General features: G+C 31.3%; 1 protein-coding gene across 1 annotated transcript in view; it reads left to right on the top strand.

The window, feature by feature from the left end:
- The window catches only part of fng (Fringe glycosyltransferase), a 190,257-nt gene that overhangs the window by 68,842 nt on the left and 98,283 nt on the right, over nucleotides 1-23,132 (top strand). Inside the window, exon 3 of the mRNA XM_088256948.1 lies at nucleotides 2,695-2,797. Within this exon, the coding sequence (XP_088113074.1) occupies nucleotides 2,695-2,797 (103 nt within the window). The remainder of the gene's footprint in view (nucleotides 1-2,694; nucleotides 2,798-23,132) is intronic.

The raw sequence follows: 23,132 nt of genomic DNA, 5'->3' as shown, positions 1-23,132 counted from the left end.
ATTTATTTTATACTTTCAAACTCTATGAAATATTTTGAGATAATTATTTGATACAATTATAGAGCTTTCGTGTATAATTTCTATAAATAATAAAATATGTTATATTCTCAGTATTATAAATGTTTAAAGCATTTACTTTGTGGTTAGTAATTTTTACTTGTTTATATTTTTTTTTACATAAACGTTAGTAATATTAGTATATAACTACTCACCGAGATTTTTTGTCAACCGGTTTCGAGATGTACCCGTCTCTTCGTCAGGATTCATTTGCATGCTGTTGTAGTGATTGTCCTGGCGAAAACCGGTAGACAAAAAATCTCGATGAGTGGTTATATGCTAATATTATTAACATTGTTGAAAAAAAATATAAAAGTATGTTGTATTTTTTAGCAGTTTATTTGAAACTCCTGGTTTAAAAGAGCTATTTTTTCCATACATGTGTATTGCAACTTCAAATTTGTCATCCAACGATAACTAACACTCCAAAATCTGAAAACATGCAGACAGCAGACAGCAGACAGCAGACAAGCAATCGAAAATATGTATTTGTATTTTATTGCTGGGGAGCTTTAAGCTCCGAATCAATGAAATCGAATTACGTCAAGGTAATCAATTACCAAACTCGCGCTTAATAAGTTTAAATATCAGACCATTATTGTTATTTTTATTATATTTAATGCTAGTGTACTATTATATTACACGTATGTATCATAAAATATCTGTGTTTTGCCAGAAAAATCAATTGATTTTATACAGATTATTCAAAACTTCACACTCATAAAATGTAACATTGAATTAAAGTGTTAAATTTGTAATCTTCGTATTGGTTAGCATTTAGACATGTTAAAATTTAGTTTCCATTTTTCAATAGTCAAAACGTTTGCTTTGTAACTATTGAATGTTAAGTTTTTTTTAAATTTATTATTAGATTAAAACCAATATTTTTAGCTTTTCCACTTTTTTATTTGACCAGCGACCGGGTTTCGTCGTTACCGACATCATCAGTCTGATGATGTCGGTAACGACGAAACCCGGTCGCTGGTCAAATAAAAAAGTGGAAAAGCTAAAAATATTGGTTTTAATCTAATAATAAATTAAAAATGCAATTCCATCACGAAGTGTCAGTGGATAATATAAATCTATTAGAATGTTAAGTGTAATGAAAAAAAATACCGTCTAAAATATTAGCATATTATCTATGGGTGCATTGATTTTAGACTTCGTGTATTGAATATTAAATAATTTACAGATAACCATTTGTAAAATCTCGTAAAAACCTCATAATTTCGTGTTAATTTTTTTGTTGGTTTCAGTATTGTTTTATATTGTATATGATACAATACGAGTATAACTGACACGAAGTGTGCGAGGTTCAACATTTTTCTATTTATTTATTTTTTCTTCTTTCCGGCAGAAAGCGAGAAGTGTTTAGAAAACCGTGAGACGATTGTAAAAAAGCTCACTGCAAAAATGACACATGTTTCCTTGATATCTAATGGTCTAAAAAACACATTTAGACAAGCTACTGACCATGACCCCGTAACTAATCAATCACGCCACTAAAATCGCGTATTTTTGTTTTTATTACCTCGTTTCATCAGTATTATTATTTTATTTCGTTGTCCTACTCCATCAATTGAAGTATCGACAAGCCTAAAGCAGGTTTTTCGCTGTGAAATATTACACTTTAAAATCCAAAAATTATATTAAAAATATTTTAATTTGATTTTAAAGGTAGTGAAAATAATCGTTAAACTTTCCGAACTACTTATCTCCTAACCAGTAAAAAAAGATCACTTTGCCTAACTTACAGCCACGGCTTTAGCTACTCTTGTGAGTCAATTACCCGTTCTAAACTAGATAAAAATTACATACAAAAATCTATCCTGAACTTGGTTCTCTTATAAACAGTGATTTCATGAAACGTGTGAAATTTTTAACACTTATAATAAAATTCACATAGGGCAAAGACATCTGGTCTGGGACCAACGACTTGGTGTATGTTTTACACTAAACATATTACGCGTCTTGTGTCTAACATGTTGATGTACATATCGACGTCAATGCCCTCCATTTTATGATAAAGATTGTATATGGTGTAATCAGGGGCGTGCATTCCATATTGGCAGAAAAGCATTGCCTATCCTAACTTACCCGCGTGACAAAAAACGCAACCAGTACTTACCTTATCTTACTAAGAAGTACCCTCTGTGTACTGGCCAACGTCGAGTCGGAATCGGATCTAGCTGACTAATTGAACTTAAAACTAATCCCTTTCACTGCCTACACTGGGGTGCTTCTAGAAAATTTGGTGATGGACTTACGATCTTGTATTTATTTAGATTGGCAGTGACAGGTATATTGAAAGCTTTTAAATGTAAATTCACAGTAAAATCGGGATACAATTTTACATTGTTTCACATTTTCAATAAATTTCGCTATATAGTTTTAAAAAAAATGCTTAGCAAGAGCAGATCTGTCAGGAAGCCTAGATGCTTCTGTATCAGATCTGGGCATGCGGTGGGACAGTTTTCAATATACTAAGAAGTACCTAGCTTACCTGACTACCTACCTCTACTGCCTACCTTACTTAGTAGTACCTAACTTACCTTACTACCTACCTCTACTGCCTACCCTAATTAATTATCTGTGCACGCCACTGGGTGTAATCATTAAACGACTTCTTCTTTGCAGATGGCCACATGATCAACACCAACTGTTCCTCGTCCCACAGTCGTAAAGCGCTCTGCTGCAAAATGGCTGTGGAGTTTGATGTTTTCCTCGAAAGTGACAAGAAGTAAGTTTACCCTTTTTTTTACATGTTCGTTTCTAAATTGTCTGTATCTTAATAACAATTATGTTTAATAAACATAAAATACAAATAAAAAATGTTAAAAGTCCCATTATTCCAACCAAACAAAATTGTGTGATTGGCAATTGCCTTACATATAAAATCTTTTGGACCAAAATCCCTATGCTAAAAACTGCATAAAGAATGCCTATGTCGCAACGGATGTCGGAAGAAATAGTGGTATTTACCAAGTTGAATTTAAATTAGAAATGAATAGGTATTACCACGAAGTGACTGCCGAATCAGTTAATGAAATTTAATGTTTTTATTTATTATTTTTATACATGGAATTTACGTTATACATGGAACTGACAAATTGTAAATTTATTTGCGTTTTTGATTTTTTCAAATAAAACCAGAATGTAAAGAAGGTCCTACGAGGTTTGATATAATATGGTAGTGTATTCGATTGTTTGTACGTTAAACTATCAAATTAAAATTCATTGGCGTTTTTGATGTATTTAAATAATATCGGAAATTTTAAGAAGGTCCTACAATATTAGATAAGTATAGTGTATTTGATTGATTAACACATTGAATGATGTTTTATATACTAAAACCTTTATTAAAAAAATATGTCTTTGTATTTCGGCTGTCGCTTGAGAGGTCCTATCTTTTATTAGATTTTATACATTTTAACACTTTAATCCCCGGAGATAAAATTCAGGTCACTTTTTTGTGGTCCGCTCATTTGACGTTCATCTTGTGGTAAACCTGAAATGGATGTGTGAAGTGTCCGGCTCACTCGCTCGGTAAAATGTTTTTTTGTGTTCGTTCCGAATAATGTCTATTAATCTTAAATATTCGTAGTTTGAGTGGCGTACGAAAAGGATTATGATATAACAAGCTGACAGACCTATCCTATCAGTGATTGAATGTGTTAAATCGCCTGTGAGATAAACACATACCTACCTAGTAAAAAAAGAGAAGCGTGCGTATTCTAGGTACATAAAAAATACGTTTATATACTTATATATATATATATATATATGTATATATAAATATATATATACATAAATATATATATATATATATATATATATATACATATATATATATATATATATATATATATATATATATATATATATATATATATATATATATATATATATATATATATATATATATATACATATAAATATATATATATATATATATATATATATATATATATATATATATATATATATATATATATATATATATATATATATATATATATATATATATATATATATATATATATATATATATATATATATATATATATATATATATATATATATATATATATATATATATATATATATATATATATATATATATATATATATATATATATATATATATATATATATATATATATATATATATATATATATATATATATATATATATATATATATATATATATATATATATATATATATATATATATATATATATATTTATATCTTTCGCGCTTTAGAAAAAGCAAATAGAACGCGAAAATATAAGCGGTTCCCGCTATCTACCAGTATGCAAAAAATACTTTAAGCGTTTCCCGCAAACAATGTGAAACTTAAAATTCCAAGTATCAGAAAAGTATATAGAATAGTTATACGTTTTCGAAGTTTGTAAAGTCATCAAAGAAAAAAGAATACAATAAAAGATAAACCTATTATACAATATTTGAAATTTTCAACATAATACAAACTTAATTTATTAGATTTTGATACAAATCAAATTTTGTATAGTACCAATTTTTTCACACAATTTAAGTAGGTACTATAGCAGCCTCCGAAGAGGGTACTTGTTATGGTAGCCGAAACGTCACCAAGAAATTATCTGAAGAAGAAATCTGATGGGTTGTGAAAATTTGAGATATTTAATAAAATAGCTTATCTTTAGTCTCTCGGGTATCCCGTGGCGAAAATATTAAGCAAAACACGATAGCCAAAAATATAATGTGTGCAAGGGAAACCAATTAAGCGTTCTATCGGAACGTGTAAGAAATTTTACTAAGCTATAAAATGGCGTTATAAACATTATAACCGTAGAGTTAAGGCCGTTTTAACTGTCGATATATTACACTCAATTTATGTACTCTTATGCACGTTTCACAATAAAGAGAAGTAATCAATACACCTTTATGGAGCGTTTTAGATCCGTCGTAAAACAATAAAACGGCTACGCCACCTGGTCATTTTAATTGACTCGAAACAACTCTATTAATTATCTGAGTTTAAGTAAAAGTTTTTTTTACTACGACGATTTGTTATCTTTATGTCTAAAGTACTTAACAGCATTTTGAGTCGACGACTGAGATTATCATATGTACATAGATGGTTGATCGCTAACTAAAAGAGACATTAAACCTCAGTGTAATAACTTATTTTTCATGATATTCTCCTAATTGATTATAAAAAAGGTTGTTTACACTATTTTATAAATAATTAAATGACAACTACATAGTTTTTCCGCATATATTTTACTTGGCCAGTGAAAGGGTTTCGTCGTTGCCGACAAAAATCATCAGACAAACCGCTCATTTATGATTTAAAATGCAGTTCCACCAAGAAATTAATGTCAGCACGAAACTTAAATTATTATGTATTTAAAGTATTTTCAAAGATATTTTTAATTTTAAGTCGATACTAAAAAAGAAGATAAAATTTAAATACACATATTTACTGACAAATGTTTTTTAAAAATACTTATTCTAACCCTTAATCGCACCCAATGGTGCACTGCATCGTTAATAAGCAGTGATTAACCGTGCTCTTCAGGCACCAGTCTAGGTTAAAATTAAATGAATATTAGAGTGGTCACTTATATTTATTTTAAGTCCCCGGGGAATCGAACTCGGGAGCTTCAGCACGTCAGGAAAACGCACCGACTTCCACACTACGGAGCCGGACAATAGTACATAAAAGAATAATATCCCCGAAATATGAGCATGTGATAAGTTCTACGAGTACTTAATTAAGTTCATAACAATATATGTGCATATAATTAAACACAGTGGACTGTTAAATAGGAATTCAACTAAAATAGACGGGTAATTTTATTTTCTCGGTGCAATAATGGCTTCATTGGTATTTATGTTCGAAATTTAAAATGCTTCCGTGGAAAAAGCAAGCGCTAACTAGAAAATGTTGCCAGCTTTGGAATTAATATTCCCGTTAAATGGAACGATTTTTCAGTTAGCGGGAAAACCTAGTCATTATCTAAAAAAATGAAGTCAACAAAATGCATTTATTAAGTAAGTTTTAGCTTTCTCATATAAAAAGTTTTTGTTAATTAAAAGCGAGTTGCTTTAAATACTGATCTCACGAATGGTTAATAGTTTAAGCTCTTTGTCTGTTGCCAATGCGTACAGCAATCTAAAGAAAATAAAACAGAAAAAAAGTTTTGTACTATTATAAAAGTTATTGAAGTAATTAGTTCCCAAATACTTCGATAACCTTCCTACAGATATAAAAAAAATTGAGAATATTTAAATTCTAAAAAATTGAATAAGTTTCTTTAATGTTTTCCGCAGATACTCTGTGGCACATTTTAACATTTAAACCGGTAGGTTAAATTGTATTAATAAACAAGTGGTTAAAACAATGTTAATTAGTTTATAAAGTTTAATAACATAAGTGCTGTTAATAAAAAAAAAACACAAAATACAGTAAAAAAAGTAAATTTGAATACTCACAAGCATAAACAACAAACAATGAGTGTAAGTCCTTCTCCAAGTACAAGAGCTTATAGAATAAAATAACAACTACATAATTTTTTCCACGTGAATTTTATTTGACCAGCAACCGGGTTTCGTCGTAACCGAAATCATCAGACTGGTCTTAGACAAGAGCTTAGTCTCTTTATTGGAGAAAATGGAGAAAACAGCGTAACTGATTTTAAGATCGTCAAAAGTAGAAATGTCTAACGAATGAATTAAATTATATATTTTTTGTGTAACTATATTAAATAAATAATAAAAATAAATAAGTTCTTTATGAAGCGGGGTAGTATTTTAAAGGCATGTCAAAATAGGGTAACATAAATTTTTACTTTTACCCTGTCTTAGTAGCGTCGATAGTATTTTTGGCTCGTGCAGAAATGCGATTTGGATAGGTGAGCCATAAAGATGTATCTCGATTGCTTGGCGTCTTCTTTTTCTATTCTTCCGAATTCTTCCTTCGTCGTATTTCCATTTCTTGGCTAGAATTATGTCTTCCCAGCTCCTACCCGGCCGCACGGGGGCATTCAATATTTATTTCATACGCCAATACGCCAGAGCGATATTGAAATATCTCTGTTTTTATTTTCCCATCTCTCGTTCGACGTGAGGTGTCTGGAATCCGTTTGAATAATAATTCCCGCAGTCTCGCCTAGTCTTATGGTTTTCCAAAAAGTTCTACGTCCGTATAGCAGAGTTTGCACGGGTACTCTCAGACACTAATATTGAAAATTAACTAACTAACTAACTAACTAACCATCACGCCGCTTCCGTAGGCAGAGAGAATAGAGCGCCACACCACTCTGTCCTTGCAAACATTCTTCGCCTCTTCCACGTTCATGCATCTCCTCATACATACCCGCCGATTGTTACGACTCCTAACCTGACCACTTTCAAGTATTTGGCATACCTGATCGTGCCATGTTTTTCTCGGTTTTCCTCTGCTTCTTTTCCCACTAACATTCGCCTCATAAATTTGTTTTACCGTTCTTTCCTCACTCATTCGTTCTACACGTCCAAACCATCTCAACACACCTTTCTTAATTTTATCGATAATGCTTATCTCAGCTTTGCATTCCTTTCTTATTTCACTATTCGCACATCTATCATACATCGTTTTGTCGCACATTCTTCTGAGAGATCGCATTTCGACTGCATTCAGTCTACTTTCATCCTTCTTTGAAAATTAAAAGTTGAAAAATGCAGCTTGTAGCTTGATGTATTTCCCACCTTCTTCTCTTTTACGGAATAGTATCGAGAAATCGTCGAACATGTTCTTACTGATGGGGATCATCATTTATAACGTAAACACATATTCCTATATTGTACAAACCTTGATGTAAAAAAACGGTATACGTTTTGATAAATACGCATTTGCCACTCATTCTAAATTTTTATTTTTTAACAAATTAAAGTTTATCTTTTCAAGTTTTTATTTTAATCAAACAAAATTGTTTTCTGAGACTCAAGTATTTTTTGTATTTTATATTAACACTATTATTCTAGTTCTACTTATAAAACCTATACCCTTATACCTTTTACTATGACTACATTATATTGTATACCCACACACAGGCCATGCCTTTGTGGGATCTTTTTTGTATTCATTTTTATATTTTATTAATATTTTTTTTATTTGAATTTATGTTGTGTAATGCAAAAAAATTTAAAATAAAGAAAAAAAATATTATTGTTATGTCAGTATTTTTTATACACTATAACACGTTTATGGTCAGAAAACTGATTTTTTAGTCACACATAGCGTGATTCATCTAATGTTTATTTTACAATTATATATGCCAGTATGTTTATTTTTTATTTAGGAGAATTATCATTTTTATTATTGATTTATTTGTCAATAATAAAAATGATAATTCTCCGTATTATTTCCTGATTCCTGGTTACCTATACCTATAGGAATCCAATATCTTTTTTCATTACACAAATCACTGTAATTCACTCCTTTCTTACTACCATTAAACCATATTATACACATTTACGACTCTTCTGTTCCCATTTATTCCGTATTTTATTTCATACTCTTTATTCTCTAAATTACAACTAGAGCTGGTATATTACACATACTTATCTCAATACATACCATGTAAACTTATCTGAGGAGGTTCTAGTTGACTTACTTTACCTATCCTTAATCTTTTTTTTCTTTCTTCGGCTTGCTCTCGTTGCGTGTTGCTGATTTATTGCCCGGTAGAGTAGAGAGAGTAAAATTAATGAAGACTTTGCCGTGATAAGGGTTCATTTTACCTTTAAAAATACGACGTGTCAGGTTTTTATTTTATTTTTAAAAACGCGTTTTTAAATAAAAACACATTTTTATTGTATTTGTATAGCCTGCTTTCATCATACATCGGTTAGGTCATTTGGCTACCATGGACCTAGATCAGCTTTGATGCCTGAACAAAAAAATGTGTTTAAAAAAAATACGTATCATTATTAAATATGCATGTGTAGGTAATTTTACTTGTATTTGAAGTATCAATCTTATTCTGTATAATGTAGGTGCGGACACTATGAGGAAAAAAACAAAGAATACTATCAATTTTGTGACATATTATCGATTAAAGATTTTATTCATGAAAATCGGCAGATTTGCATGCTACGGGCATATTCATCTTTATTTTTGTATCTTATCAGTGAGACGATAGATACTTAAAATTCTTTCAGGTGGTAATCAATATTCAAGCACGTCCAGAGTCTATAAAATTGCCGTACAAACTAATGAAGCCATTTCGTTCTGCAGGAGAGTCGTGATAATGAATATCGATTACGCTGTAGTTAACCGGTACCTACGTTGAATAGAAAATTGCGTGAGTTTACGTATTGGATTCCAGAAAACCATAAATCTCCATTCAACATTTTGGCATCGTCTCGTACCTATAGCACTAGACTGGCGGAGATGCCAGGCAACCAGAGTGGCCGAGGAGGTATCATGAACTAAAGCACAGAGGGGAGATGGCGAGCTACTTGAGATTGGACGCGGGCAAGATAAATTTCCCGTATAATTAATTAAAACATCCAAGTCTTTGATACAGAAATCTAAGTCCAGTATTATTAAGATTCCTGTAACGAAAATCGGAAAAGGCTTTCCACGGTAATGGAAAATGTATTTTAATTGGCATTAAGTTAAAAAGTATTTAAAATACCTTTTTAAAGATCAAACATGACGAGGCTTTGTATTCAGAATCGGTTTTAATAAGGTTTGGTTGTTTTTATTCGGTTGCGTTAAGTAATTTTTTATCCTCCGCAAAGAGCTTATACATCTTCTCAGTAGCTTTCACAAGCTTGTACTAGTACACACCCCCAAAAATTTCTGCTACTCTCGTTTTCCTACTTACTGTTCCTCCTCCATGTTATTACCAATAAAGGAGTAATGTCCTTCATCTTCATGCGTCTCTGTTAAATCAAATTATACAACAATAATTTTAGTTATTTTTTGTTACATTTTTGATGTGGTGGTCATTTTGTGGTAGGTAATATCTTTAAATTTTTAAATTATTTTTAAAATTAAATTAAACACATTTTATTAAAATCTTTTGTGACACGTGTTTCGAAATGCAATGAAACATGTTAGCATAGATTTGAAGAAATAGTGGTATTTACCAAGTGAAATTTTAAAAAAATCGCTCCTAGATTTAAAAATCTATATCGCAGGATCGATCTTTAGAATCAACAATTGAGTTATCGTAACGTCCTTACGATTCGGTTCCCTATGCATCACTTGGGTATCTTGCTTATAATGTACACTATATCAAGACTAGTGACTTACATATAGTAAAGGGTTTATGGGTTAAATGGTTTTAGCTATTTCATTAGGCAGATACGAGATGTGGTGGAATGTTTGACTGTGGTGTAATTTTGGGAACTCCAAATATTCGTATGTAATTAGTAATGAGGAAACCAAAGCAAACTCATCAGAAGACGGACTGTCGCTCTCTCTATGAAGTGCTGTGGTTAAGTTAGGTTAAATTAATTCACTTTGTGTAAGGTTAGTTGAAGTTAAAGACCTTAGTAGTTATTTATTAAATTATTCGTTAATAACAAATAACCTTTGCCATGAACTTTTACGCAGAAAAAATGGTGTGATCAATTGCAGAGTAAATACTGTTGATGAATCAAACCCAGATTTTTTGAGTCTACTAAGTTGTATTTTATTAACAAAAAACTCATAAAAAATTATATTGTGACAATTGTTTCGCCTTGTTAGGGCATAATCAAACGAATGTGAAGATCAAATGGACTACGGTCCTTATGTAGCTATACAATTCTAAGTGACAGTTTTAACACGTGCAGCCAATAATTTATGGGAGACAACAGTAGCTAATGGGGGATGTAGGTATGTACCCTTATATTTGTTTTCTGGGTACTGTTGATGAACTCCATGGTACTTAACAACATTAATTTGATTCGAAACCAATTATAATAGGTAGTTTGAAATGAAGCCGATATAGCTATCATTAAATATAAAATACTAAACAAAAAATTGTTCATCTTCTTATTGTCAGATTCTTAGGAAATAAAAATAGTCTATCCTTTCAAAGTTGCCTATCAAAGAATAATCATAAAAATGAAGTGAATTTTCAGTGAATAAAATATCTGAGTTTCAATTGTATTCCTCTGCTATTTTTTTACAGAGACCCGTTGTTTTGATATCTGAAACACTTACACGTATTTAGATACGATGTAAATCATAACAGTTGCTTTCTTATCTTCAATTAAAGCTTATCACAAGACTTAGTAGAAATTAACAATGCAGCTGTGTCCAATGTGGAATGTCAAATCATAATAATAAAATGATTCACGTCGTAAACCCTTCATTATTATGATAAAGGCTTAAAGTAAGTATGTACGAAAACCGCAATAAAACAGTTCAAGAAACCTATATAATTGTTATTTTTAATTCATAATAATTTTAAATTAATTTCAAAAATTAAAAGTCATTTTTAGCAAACCCCGACCATGAGTATGTCTAACATATCACTGGGAAGGTAGAACATATTTCTCAACATTACATAAATGTGGTTCTCAAACAGATGTATCGTATCATTATCCCATCAAGGTACTCCTCGATATCGACGTTTTGAGACAGAATACAACATTGTGAAGAGGAGAGACAGTTGAACCTGTCTCGTCCCCATTATCTCGGTGTCTTGTCGCCAGACTTCGTTCCTGATAAGGTCGTCTCCCCTTCGCTCTGGTTAAGGTCGTTTCGCCTATCTTCGGTCCTGATAAGGTCGCCTCCAGTCAGTTTCACGAGCGTGGAATTCGTCAGGAGTTGGGATTTATCGTTTTACGTAGGTTGAAAGTAGATCACTAACGTCGGAATACCTCCGCGGCAGGATACACCGACATCGTGCTCGTCTGCTCATGTTGTTAACCTGCGAGTGCCTATAAATAAAATGAAACAATGTTTGTAAATATATGTTTACTGGTGATCTGAATTCACATAAAGCAAATAGCCGTTAAATAAATACACAGCTGGAGGTTGCAAAACGAGTATATTGGGGTTATAAGATTAACGCCACTCTTTGAACAAATATATTTATTTACTTAAAAGTACAATCACTTATTTCTCAGAATAATTAATACATGTTAGTCCTTATTTGGAATTTTTCTTGTTGTTTCATTGAGTGTTATATTTTTCTATTATTATCAACGATCTATCTTAAAAAACAACTGTAGTTTACGAAACTAGTCGGGTGGAATAAAATAAAACTCAATAACTTGTATTATACAAGTATTTATTTTTTAAATAATCAACATGTCATTACACAAAGTTAATGCCGAATCAATAAATAAAATATTATCTCACCAAATCTATAAAAACAGAACGTCATACATATTTTTACCCTGTTATAAATGTTAAAAAACTAACTAAATAACCATCACGCCGCTTCCCCGCAGGGGTAGGCAGAGAGAATAGAGCGCCACACCACTCTGTCCTTGCAAACATTCTTCGCCTCTTCGCCACGTTCATCCATCTCCTCATACATACCCGCCGATTGTTACGACTCCTAACCTGACCACTTTCAAGTATTTGGCATACCTGATCGTGCCATGTTTTTCTCGGTCTTCCTCTGCTTCTTTTCCCACTAACATTCGCCTCATAAATTTGTTTTACCGTTCTTTCCTCACTCATTCGTTCTACATGTCCAAACCATCTCAACACACCTTTCTTAATTTTATCGAAAATGCTTATCTCAGCTTCCAAATAAATGTTAATCCATTCTTTTATATTTAAAGTGTATTTATTATAATTTTGTTTGTATATAGTCCATAAATGAGATATTTGTATGTAAGTAGTAAATAAGAAAGATAACAAGTACCCTTGAGACGATATTTTGTAAAAATGGCGTTATATGAATTGAGTAAATATAGTTATTACTTATTACACAAATACTGGACACCTGGGAACACTAAAATTTTCACTCCTTTACTTTTGAACAAGTGCCTTACTATTGAATCACAAACTTGTCCTTTTTTTGCCAAGGTTCTTCGGCCTGCGTTTGTAGCAACATCTACACTCTGTGGGGGCAAGCCTCCCTAACTAATAATATCGCTCACTCCTTTCAAGAACGTCATAAATCGAAAATCGTCAATTTTTAGTTGTGCATGTTATCGGAATGCCCAGAAAATGTACTACATCCTATCAAAAGAGGCATATTTTTAACTTAATATTTACCCGGTACAGGGCAAAAAGGGTTGTTTTTGCATTTTGAAGAAAAGGTATTGTTTAATTATTTTTTAAATAAACAAAATATTTTTCAAATGGAGAAAAAACCTTCAGGTTTTACCTAAAAAGATCTGTTGCACAGTAAAAAGTTTAATAAGTGGCTTGATATTTATTTTTAATACATTGTGTTATATTTTTAAACTTTAAAAACGTTCTCCTGAAAAATCAAGTATTTTGATTTATGACGTTCTTGAAAGGAGTGAGCGATATGTTGTTTCTTGAGCGGCTCCATCGGACGTAAACTGCAGTAACTTGACACTAACGGGTTTAGGAACACATTCCCGATTTTGTTTACTCACCTGTTACCTCTATATGGGTAATACACACCCTTATGTATTCTGCGTGCATTGTAGAATTAAGAACTTATCAGTGTAGGAAGCAGAGTTTAGGGTTATTTACATAAATATAAATACAGCCAAATATTGGTCTGATGTGGATTTTAGGCGCGTTGTTATAAAAAGGAACAACGTCACCTTTAAAGTCTTGTCGATAAATAATCTTAATAATAACCTAAATAAAATTCACCGGAAATTGTAAGACATGTAAGATAAAGGAATATTACAATCACATAGTGATTTGACGTTCTGTTCTCAGATTATATAAAAATATAACAAAATATATTAAAATATAAAATATAAATGCACATTACATGCATATTATTTATATATTAAAATATAAATAATATGCATGTAATGTAAATATTATATTAAATAATAAATATAAATAAAACGAATTACATTAAAAAAAATATATCTCAGTAACATCGTAAATTAGAATCGAAAGAGCGAATTTTTCCTAGACTTATGCAAATAAGCGCTCTTGAGGTAGTATTTTACGAAAATGGCGCTATTTGAATTATCCAAAATTATTATTATTATTATTGTTAAATATAGATCGAAAAAACACTGTCAATTATTATTTTTTTAAATACACAATTGTTTTTTTTTTTAATTCTAAACGTTTTGTTTTAATATGTGATATACGAGTATGTAAGTCAGAATATTATGTAGGTACAAAATAGCAGTGTCTGTATTGTCATTCCGATATTGTCAGTTGTTGTTGAAGAAACTTAGTTATTCCGTGAAGAGACTGCACTTCCGAGACAACATGTGTTCAGTTAAATTGTCCATAAAACTAACTTTGTTTCATTTTCTTGCGATTGTTTTGTTTTGAAACATTGAATAGAGCCATCTCTCTTCCTCTCGGGATCTTGTTTCGTCCTTCAGTGCAGTCCTCACACCATCTGTGCACCAGATTGCATTGCATCCGCGTAGCTCGAACTAAATAATCTTCTTTACTTTAAACGTCATGGATGCAAGTCTTCCAGGCCGAATTAAAAAACGATCCCTTCTTCATTTCATCGTTTTCATGGTTCTACCTAAATATGGAGCATTAAAAACCACTTACTAACTAACTAATTAAACGTCACGCCGCTTTCCCGTAGCGGTAGGCATAAAACGGTAGAGAATAGAACGCCACACCTATTTTTCTTTTCAAACATTCCTCGACTCTTCCACATTCATCCATCTCTTCACACATACCCGCCAATTATTTCGACGTCTAACCTGACTGAACACTTTCAAGTATTTGAAATACTAGATAATCCAATGTTTTCCTCGGTCTTCCTCCGCTCCCTATTCTACTACATTCGCCGCGCAAATTTGTTTTACCGTTCTTTCTTCACTCGTTCGTTCCACATGTCCAAATATCTCAACACACCTTTGTCAATTTTAAAATAAGGTCATTTAAAAAAAAAAAGATTGTAAGTATGTTGAACAAATATGTCAAAGATGAGATAACTGCGTATTTTTTAAAATTAATTACTCAAGTTTTTTTTAATTATCAAGTAAAAATTATCAAAAAAATATATTTCCAAGTACACCGTCTTTCAAGAAACAGTTTGTATTTGGCGATTCTTCCCTTTGAATGCCATGAATAATAACGTCTCTTTGTAATTCATTCCTTCTTTTCTACGGTTGTTCTTCAGTCCATTGGCTTTTAGAATTCCTTTTTTTCTCTCTTAATATTGGAGCAAGTTGAAGGAGGTATGCTGATTGCGTTTTGTAGACTGTGTAATAAGAAAAGAAAGGTTCCTTTTTTATGAACACTTTTTTTGCCTATATGCTATTAAAAAAAACGTATAACTGCTTCCTGTCTATGATTTACAAGTTTCGATTGGATTTATAAAAAATATGATTTGATCTTAATTTAATACGTGTACTGTATATGCTAAGAATATGCAAATCTGGATCTGAGTATGGTTAAAATACTAATTAAAATGTTAAATAGTATATAAAATGAAAGTATTGAAATCATAATAAAGCTCAAACATGAAAAAAAACGCCCGTTTGCATAATTTAATAAATTTTTTAGTCACTCCAAGGCCTTTTTTTATAAATCTAATCCTCACTTGGTAAATACAAGAGTAGTAATTACCTAGTAAAATAAAAATAAAAATGAGTAGATATTACCACAAACTGACTGCCGGATCAATTAATAAAATTACGCCAAAATATGTTATTAATTGATTCGGCAGTCACATTGTGGTAATACATTTCCATTTTTAATTTAAATTTTACTTGGTAAAAACCACTATTTTTTAAAATCTACTGTGACGTGTTTCAATGAATTGTTAATAATTTTCTAAGACCATTACAGTGTTTGAAAAGGGTGCGGAATGCAGCGAAGCACGTGTCACAATAGATTTTAAGAAATACATATACTTAGTTGTATTTGCAAGTAAAATTTATATTAAATATGTGAAATTATTTTTAGTGCATGTTTTTTTAAAATAATAACAAAAATAAGATGATAATTACATCTTTGTTTCGTAAATACAAAATTCGTTTTAATTTTATTTGCCACTTCATAGTGGCATTAACAAAAACATTGAATTTTTAAACGTGATTCACACAGAAAATGTTTAAAAATACACGAAAATGAAAATTAATATGACGGGTGAATTAAATTAACTACACCACGATCATTATTTTCGTTATTAATGAGGGAAACCGTTTTAATTTGTTAATTAGGTTTCGTGGTTTCAATTAAAAAACGACACCATTTTTGCTCGACGCCAAAAATAACATAATTAAATTTTGCATTATTTAATGAACAATTTATATTCTTCGACTGTTTGTATTAATATTTTGACGTTATTAAATATATTGGTTTATAAATTTATATTCTTTTTACCGCCATCCGTACCCAATGGTGCACAGGGCACTGCATCAAATAGACTCAATGTTGAGTTGATCGTTAATTATTTGAATACAAGGTGATCGGTCTTACGCTTCAGATAAATTTGATTAATAATAGTGAAAAAACACTTATATTCATACTTAATGAAAATTTCAGATCGGCTTCTTCTCCATATTTTCACTTTTTTCATTCGTCTTACTTTCATTGGAATATGAATACACCTGTTGATGAATAAAAAACGCAAGTCTTAAATCGTTTGTACTGATAAAAAGTTATATTGTGTTCATTCATCAAGAGATTAGATACGGATTTTACTATTTCCGGTCGGTGTAACTGATCACGTAAATCGGAACGAACCAATAAAAACTCGTTAATATTACTAAAGCTAGGCCGCCATTTTCTTTTCATTGAGAAATGTTATCTTTAGAATGGCATGGTGAAAGTATGTATATGTTTAGCATTAGCTGCACTTACTAATGATAAAATAAATATATTAAATTCATCACTTATTATCATACGTATATATTGCTTCAAATATATATATTTTTGACAATAAAGAAACCCGCTTGCGAAGAAGAAAATAATAGAATTTACAAATAATAATAAAATATGTTGATAAATATAAAGTTATATTTGAAGCACTAACTTTGTGATTTTTCATTTTATAATTAAAATGTTTTTAAAAACACTATAAATTTTAACTTGGTTTTAAAAACACTATAAATTTGATAGTTACATTTTAATTAAAAAATATAAAGTCATTATGAAAAGTGTAGTTGAAACCACGCCCATTCATAAGGTCGACGTAAATTGGTTTCATTATAATATTATGCACAATCAGTATCGGAATAAACAAATAAATCATTTGCTTAAAGTACTTGACACAAGGCCACAAGGCCAATTAAAATTGCAAGTAATTTATTACCTCATGGTTTAGAATGTTACAATAATGTCAGTTCATACACCGCTGTTTTGGTGAACGAATCAGAAAACAAGGGCGCTGTATAACAATATAACTTTATCTAATAACGTTTGTTGACCATCCTACGAAAAAAAACAGAAGATAGAAAAAAGTCTATTATACATAGAAATAATAAAATAAAAACAGTACTATATATCCTTAATTAAGTGCAATCAATAAATAAACAAGTATAAGTTATTCTCAAAGCAAAAGAGCTGAGATTTTTTTCGAGAGGCACAGCATAACTAGAATATTTACAACATTTTGAGTGTGTCCAAATACTTGTTCACAAAATCTGGATTATCTCCAATTACAGGAGTTATTTTCATATTATTTTTTAACATCTCATCAAAGACGAAGAATAATATGGAAGTCTGGGCATTTACGGGGCTGACGACCGTCAAAGGCTGACGATTCAAGAACAAGGTTTGTAAATTGGTTCATATATATAGAACTTCCAAGAATTCTAGTAGTGTGGTTGTCAATAATGGGTAGAATTGGTGAATGTTACACGTGTGTAAAGTGATCACTTAAACCAGCCTATGACGGTCGTCAGCCCCGTAAATGCCCAGACTTTCTTATTCTTCTTCATCTTTGATGAGATGTCAAAAATAACTAGAATATGTTTTATAAGTAGAATATCTAGTCAATAAATTGAAATAGTAATATTGTTTTTAAAAGTATTTAAAATATACTTACTTATACATCTTAATTTGTTTCTTAAGATGGATACAAGTATTTATTTAAAATTAGAAAATATAAGGAATATTACTTGGCATATTATAGAGGAAAGAAAAACCTCGTAAATTCATAAACAAAGACGTAGAATACAATAAAAAACGTGAACGTTATACCCACTGATAATTATTGTTGTACTATACATAGTTGATAAAATATATCATGGAAAATAAGTTCAGAAAATCATTTATCGTATTTATAGTTCTAGTTTCATTCCACGATTCCCGATCAAGTACTAACATAAAAATCCGTACCATTTGCCAAAGTGTAGACTTTCGGGAGTCAACTCTTCAAAAATTGGTTTAAAATATCAGTGTAACCTTTCTTGCTGTCCAGTTTTATTCTTGAATACCACTGCAGAGTAGTACTGTATTTTCTATTCAACTTCACAGACATGTTACTATTAATCGCAGTTGTCAGTCGAGAAATTTCTGAACAATTTTCATATCACTTTGCCACCGCGTTTGTATGATCGTACCGCGCTACGTAAAAAAAATAAAGCCGCGTTCTTACGACCTGTCGTTCTTTACTCGAGGTAATTAAACACACTTACCTAATGGATCCTCCTACTGGTGGAATGCAGTAGTTGCAGCAGGGCAAGGCCCAAGACGCCCCACTGAACTCGGTTTAATAAAGTGAGCAGTTTATTCGCCCGTATCAAAGACGCCGAGGCGATCGATTCTCCATCGGAATGGTATCGCTCGGATGACCACGTTACCAATGGCGGCCATTAGCGTTGATTAATAGGATACAACTGGAAATAAATATTTCTGTTGAATTCATTTCAGTACATTCAATTAGGACTTTCTTTAAATAATGGCCGTCTTCCTGGACAGTGTACTGCCACATTTAGCGCAGCGGGGATATTCAAAAGAAAAGAAAGAAAAGAAATATTCAAATGAAAAGAAATATTTCTTTCTGGTTTACATTTTTCTTTTAACCCTACAGTTCTTACGTTTATTTACCTTATATGGTAGTGGATTTAACAAACTATTTACTTTATTATTTAAAAAAATTTATAAATATTTGTGTTTTTATTATTCACACAAATATTTCAATTGCACGCTATTTCTATGAGCCTTAGCGGCTCATTATTAGAAATAGGTATCGAATTGTGGTACAGTGGGTTCAAACTCTGACTTAAGAGTCCGCGACACTAACCACGGGACCACAACCCGACATTTTGTATTAACGTACATGCCTTGCTGATAGTAATAGGGACTTTGAAAGCATTCGTAATATTTTTTACAACATTTAGAGTGTGTCCAAATACTTGTTCACAAAATCTGGATCATAAGTATTTGGACATACTCAAAATGTTGTAAATAAATTATCTGGTCAAATTAAAAGCTTAAATAATAAAAATGAAAATGGTATTTTCTGGGCTTCTCATGTGTGTGATTGAAATCCAGGATTTGGACCTCACATACTAATATAAGAGTTTCTGCTTAGTAAAAAGCTTCTTTACATCTCACCAATAGATGTTTCTAGTGAAGTTCTAGTAATTCAAGAACAAGGTTTCTTAATTGGTTCGTATATAAAGAACTTCCAAGAATTTGAGTAGTGTGGTTGTCAATAATGGGTAGAATTGGTGAATGTTACACGTGTGTAAAGTGATCACTTAAACCAGCCTATGACGGTCGTCAGCCCCGTAAATGCCCAGACTTCCATATTCTTCTTCATCTCTGATGAGATATCAGAAAATAAATAATATTTTTTATTTTATTTATCTTGACCACGAAAAACTTTGCATGATTGATCAAATAACGAAAAGGATCCAATATTTTTTTTTTGGCTTCGAATGGTAACCATGAATTTCTATACTTGGGGATGTGGCGGGAGCTTTGTTTTTAGATGGGAATCAGGAGAATGATATATATTTTTTAAATAGTGTCTTTTTATAAGTTTTGAGAATTAGTCATTTTTTTCAGGTGTTAGTAAATAAAACGTTTTTTGTGAATTAAAAGAAGCAGGTTCTTCCGAGATTGCTATTTAAATACAGTTTACTTCTTTAAAAAATATTGCTTTCGTTATTTTTTTTTTATAATTTATTCAGTTGAAGCAATCAATCACAACTATAAGAAAATTATATTCCCTTTGAAAAATCCTTTACATTAAAAAAGGTATAAATGTATGTACCGTAAAGAGAGCGATTACACAATCAAAATGCCTCGTAATAAACGTGTTCGAATATCGAACTAGCACAATATTCAAATGATTCCGAATCCGAAATGAAAAGGCGTTCTCCAATTTAGGATGGGTAATTGCCGAATATCATCACAAAAGCGCTGGTCTATTATAATTTGTTATAGTTTGAAAATCCTATAATGAATGCGGGCACCGGGTGCCTTGGACCGTAGTGGAGCCAGGAGTATGCTAATGCGGCTAAGTCGGCCCGCTTGTGACACGGCATATAATGTCCGGTTTATAGAATATGATAATTTTAAATCCATCACCGTATCTGAACGCGGCTTTATAATCTAATGTGGTGTAGCGGCCAGTGACTATTAAATCCTCCCGTGGACATCCCTTGAACATGCCTTTATAGTTACTCCGATTCATCTAAAAATACATACATATTTAAAATACAATGCATTGTAAAATAGAATCGATGTAGAAAAAAGCCTGCCACTTAACACGTTCAATGTATATACTTATAAATTATTTGTCATACAGATAAATATAAATTCTAATTTTTGGAAACCCACAAGTTTAACACTGGTGTTTGAAAATGAATCGAATCGAAACATGCGTCACTATAGATTTTAAGAAATCGTGGTATTTACCCAGTAAAACTTATTTTATTACATCTCAGCATAGATGGACAAGAATGTGGAATTCTGGGCATTTACAGGGGCATACGACCGTCATAGGCTTAGTTAAGTGATCACTTTACACACATGTAATATTCACCAATTCTACTCATGATTGACACAACTTAAAATTTAAAAAAATCTTCTATAAATTTTGATCAAACTTGTAACACAGTATGCGCAAGTTCACAATAGTCATCTTTGGTAGGATGAGGAAAGCTTTTATTGAGCAGAGACTCTTTCCGTTTGTAAATGTCCAGTCTTCCATATTCTTCTTCATCTATGTTGAGATGTCAAAAAATGTAATGTAAAAAAATGCAAAACTTCGGCAATGATTTCGTGGACCATATCAATATCTGGAATATGTCACTACCTTACCATAAAGCAAGAATAATTACAATATTTCTGGCTTACATGTAATATATTTATTATGTACAATTTGGGTACGGCCGTTAAAGGAAAGAATCGCTCCTAATTAGAGATAATCCAGAATTGTAAACAAGTGTTTGGACACTCAAAATTTTGTAAGTTAAACTTAAATTTTAAAAAGTTAGTAATTTATATTCATGCTATCAAAATTAACATTGTTCAATAAACCATACAAAAAGGTGTACAGTATTATGTACACACATTGGTACTCACTATCTGCACGCTGAGTTCAGCCAGTTAAGCAAATGAGGTGTCTATGGGATTACTAGACCACATTTAGTTTAGTACTCTGCGGTGTACAGTTTACTGTACAACTGCATATCTGCACAAATGCACTCTATAAACTATGCAGTGCGGATCTGCGCATGTTTCGCGTACCTACAAAAAGCATCGCCGGTGCAAGGATTAATGAATAGCGGTTTGATTGTAGGTGCACAGCACTACTCCCTGCGTGCTAACCTGTAACTTATATTTATGATATATAATAGAATATTAGCCAATCATTGAGACAAGTACAATGATGTACATTTTTAATGATGTACTTTTTTTAATATAAAAAACGTACCTTTATTTATTTATTGTCTTCGTGTGTCGATGTTTCATAAAAGTAACAAATAATAAAAAAACGTTATCAAATAAAAAATAAAAATTCATTTAGCAATTTGTTTTTTTAATTATTGAATGTTATACTAAAAATACATTTTAGTGTAAAATTAAAACACTCCGAAAATACCACTTTTCAGTTTATTTATGGAAACACGATTAGTTTCGAGAACTAAAAATGGTGTTAATAACAGGTTTAAATACAAACTGTATGTATATTCACAATATTTTTAATATCATTTACTTTGCGGTTAGTAATTTTTACTTTTATATTTTAAAAAAATGTTAGTAATATTAGTACATTATCACTCAACTTTTATATTTTTCTACAAAAATTATTACCGTGTTTTTGTAATATTACCTGTCGATAAGAACATCTTTAGTTCTCGAAACTAGTCGAGTTTACGTAAATAACCTTAAAAGTGGTATTATACAAATATTTATTTTAATAAAATAATAATAAAATTGGATAACTTATATAGCGCCATTTTCGTTAAAAAATACCTCAAGGGCGCTTCACTGTGAATGAATTGGGGAAAATATTATGGTGGAAATGATCTAGCAAACAAATGTGTCTTTAGTCTTTTTCTAAAGATCATCTCACTCTCACTATTTCTAACCATTGGTGGAAGAGCATTCCACGCCGTCGGTCCTGCAACAGCAAAGGCACGCTCGCCAAATTTAGTGCGTTGGTTGCGAGCTGGTACGATAACTTTGCCCATTGCAGATGTTGTAGCCGATCGAAGCGTGAGACGTCTATCAACCAATTCATCTGGAATACACAGCTCCTTAAGATACTCTGGAGCCATATTGTGTATTGATTTATACATGAGTAGGCAGAGTTTATACTCAACCCTTTCGGGAAAGCGTAACCAGTGGAGTTTGTGAAGTAGTGGGGTGATGTGACTGAATTTAGAAATTCCAAAAATTAGTCTCGCTGCTGCGTTTAACACTGATTGCAGTCGAGTCATTTTATTGTTTGGTAGACCCGTGTATATACCGTTACAATAATCTAATTTCAATCATCGTGTTATTTCACAAATTAACTGCCACATCACTAAAAATACATTATA

Source organism: Brachycentrus maculatus, unplaced genomic scaffold, assembly GCF_059751285.1.
Source record: "Brachycentrus maculatus isolate JH-2025_06_01 unplaced genomic scaffold, ASM5975128v1 h1tg000069l, whole genome shotgun sequence".
NCBI lineage: Eukaryota > Metazoa > Arthropoda > Insecta > Trichoptera > Brachycentridae > Brachycentrus > Brachycentrus maculatus.
The sequence above is the reverse complement of the archived record's forward strand: the minus strand, read 5'-3'. Positions and strand labels throughout refer to the sequence as shown.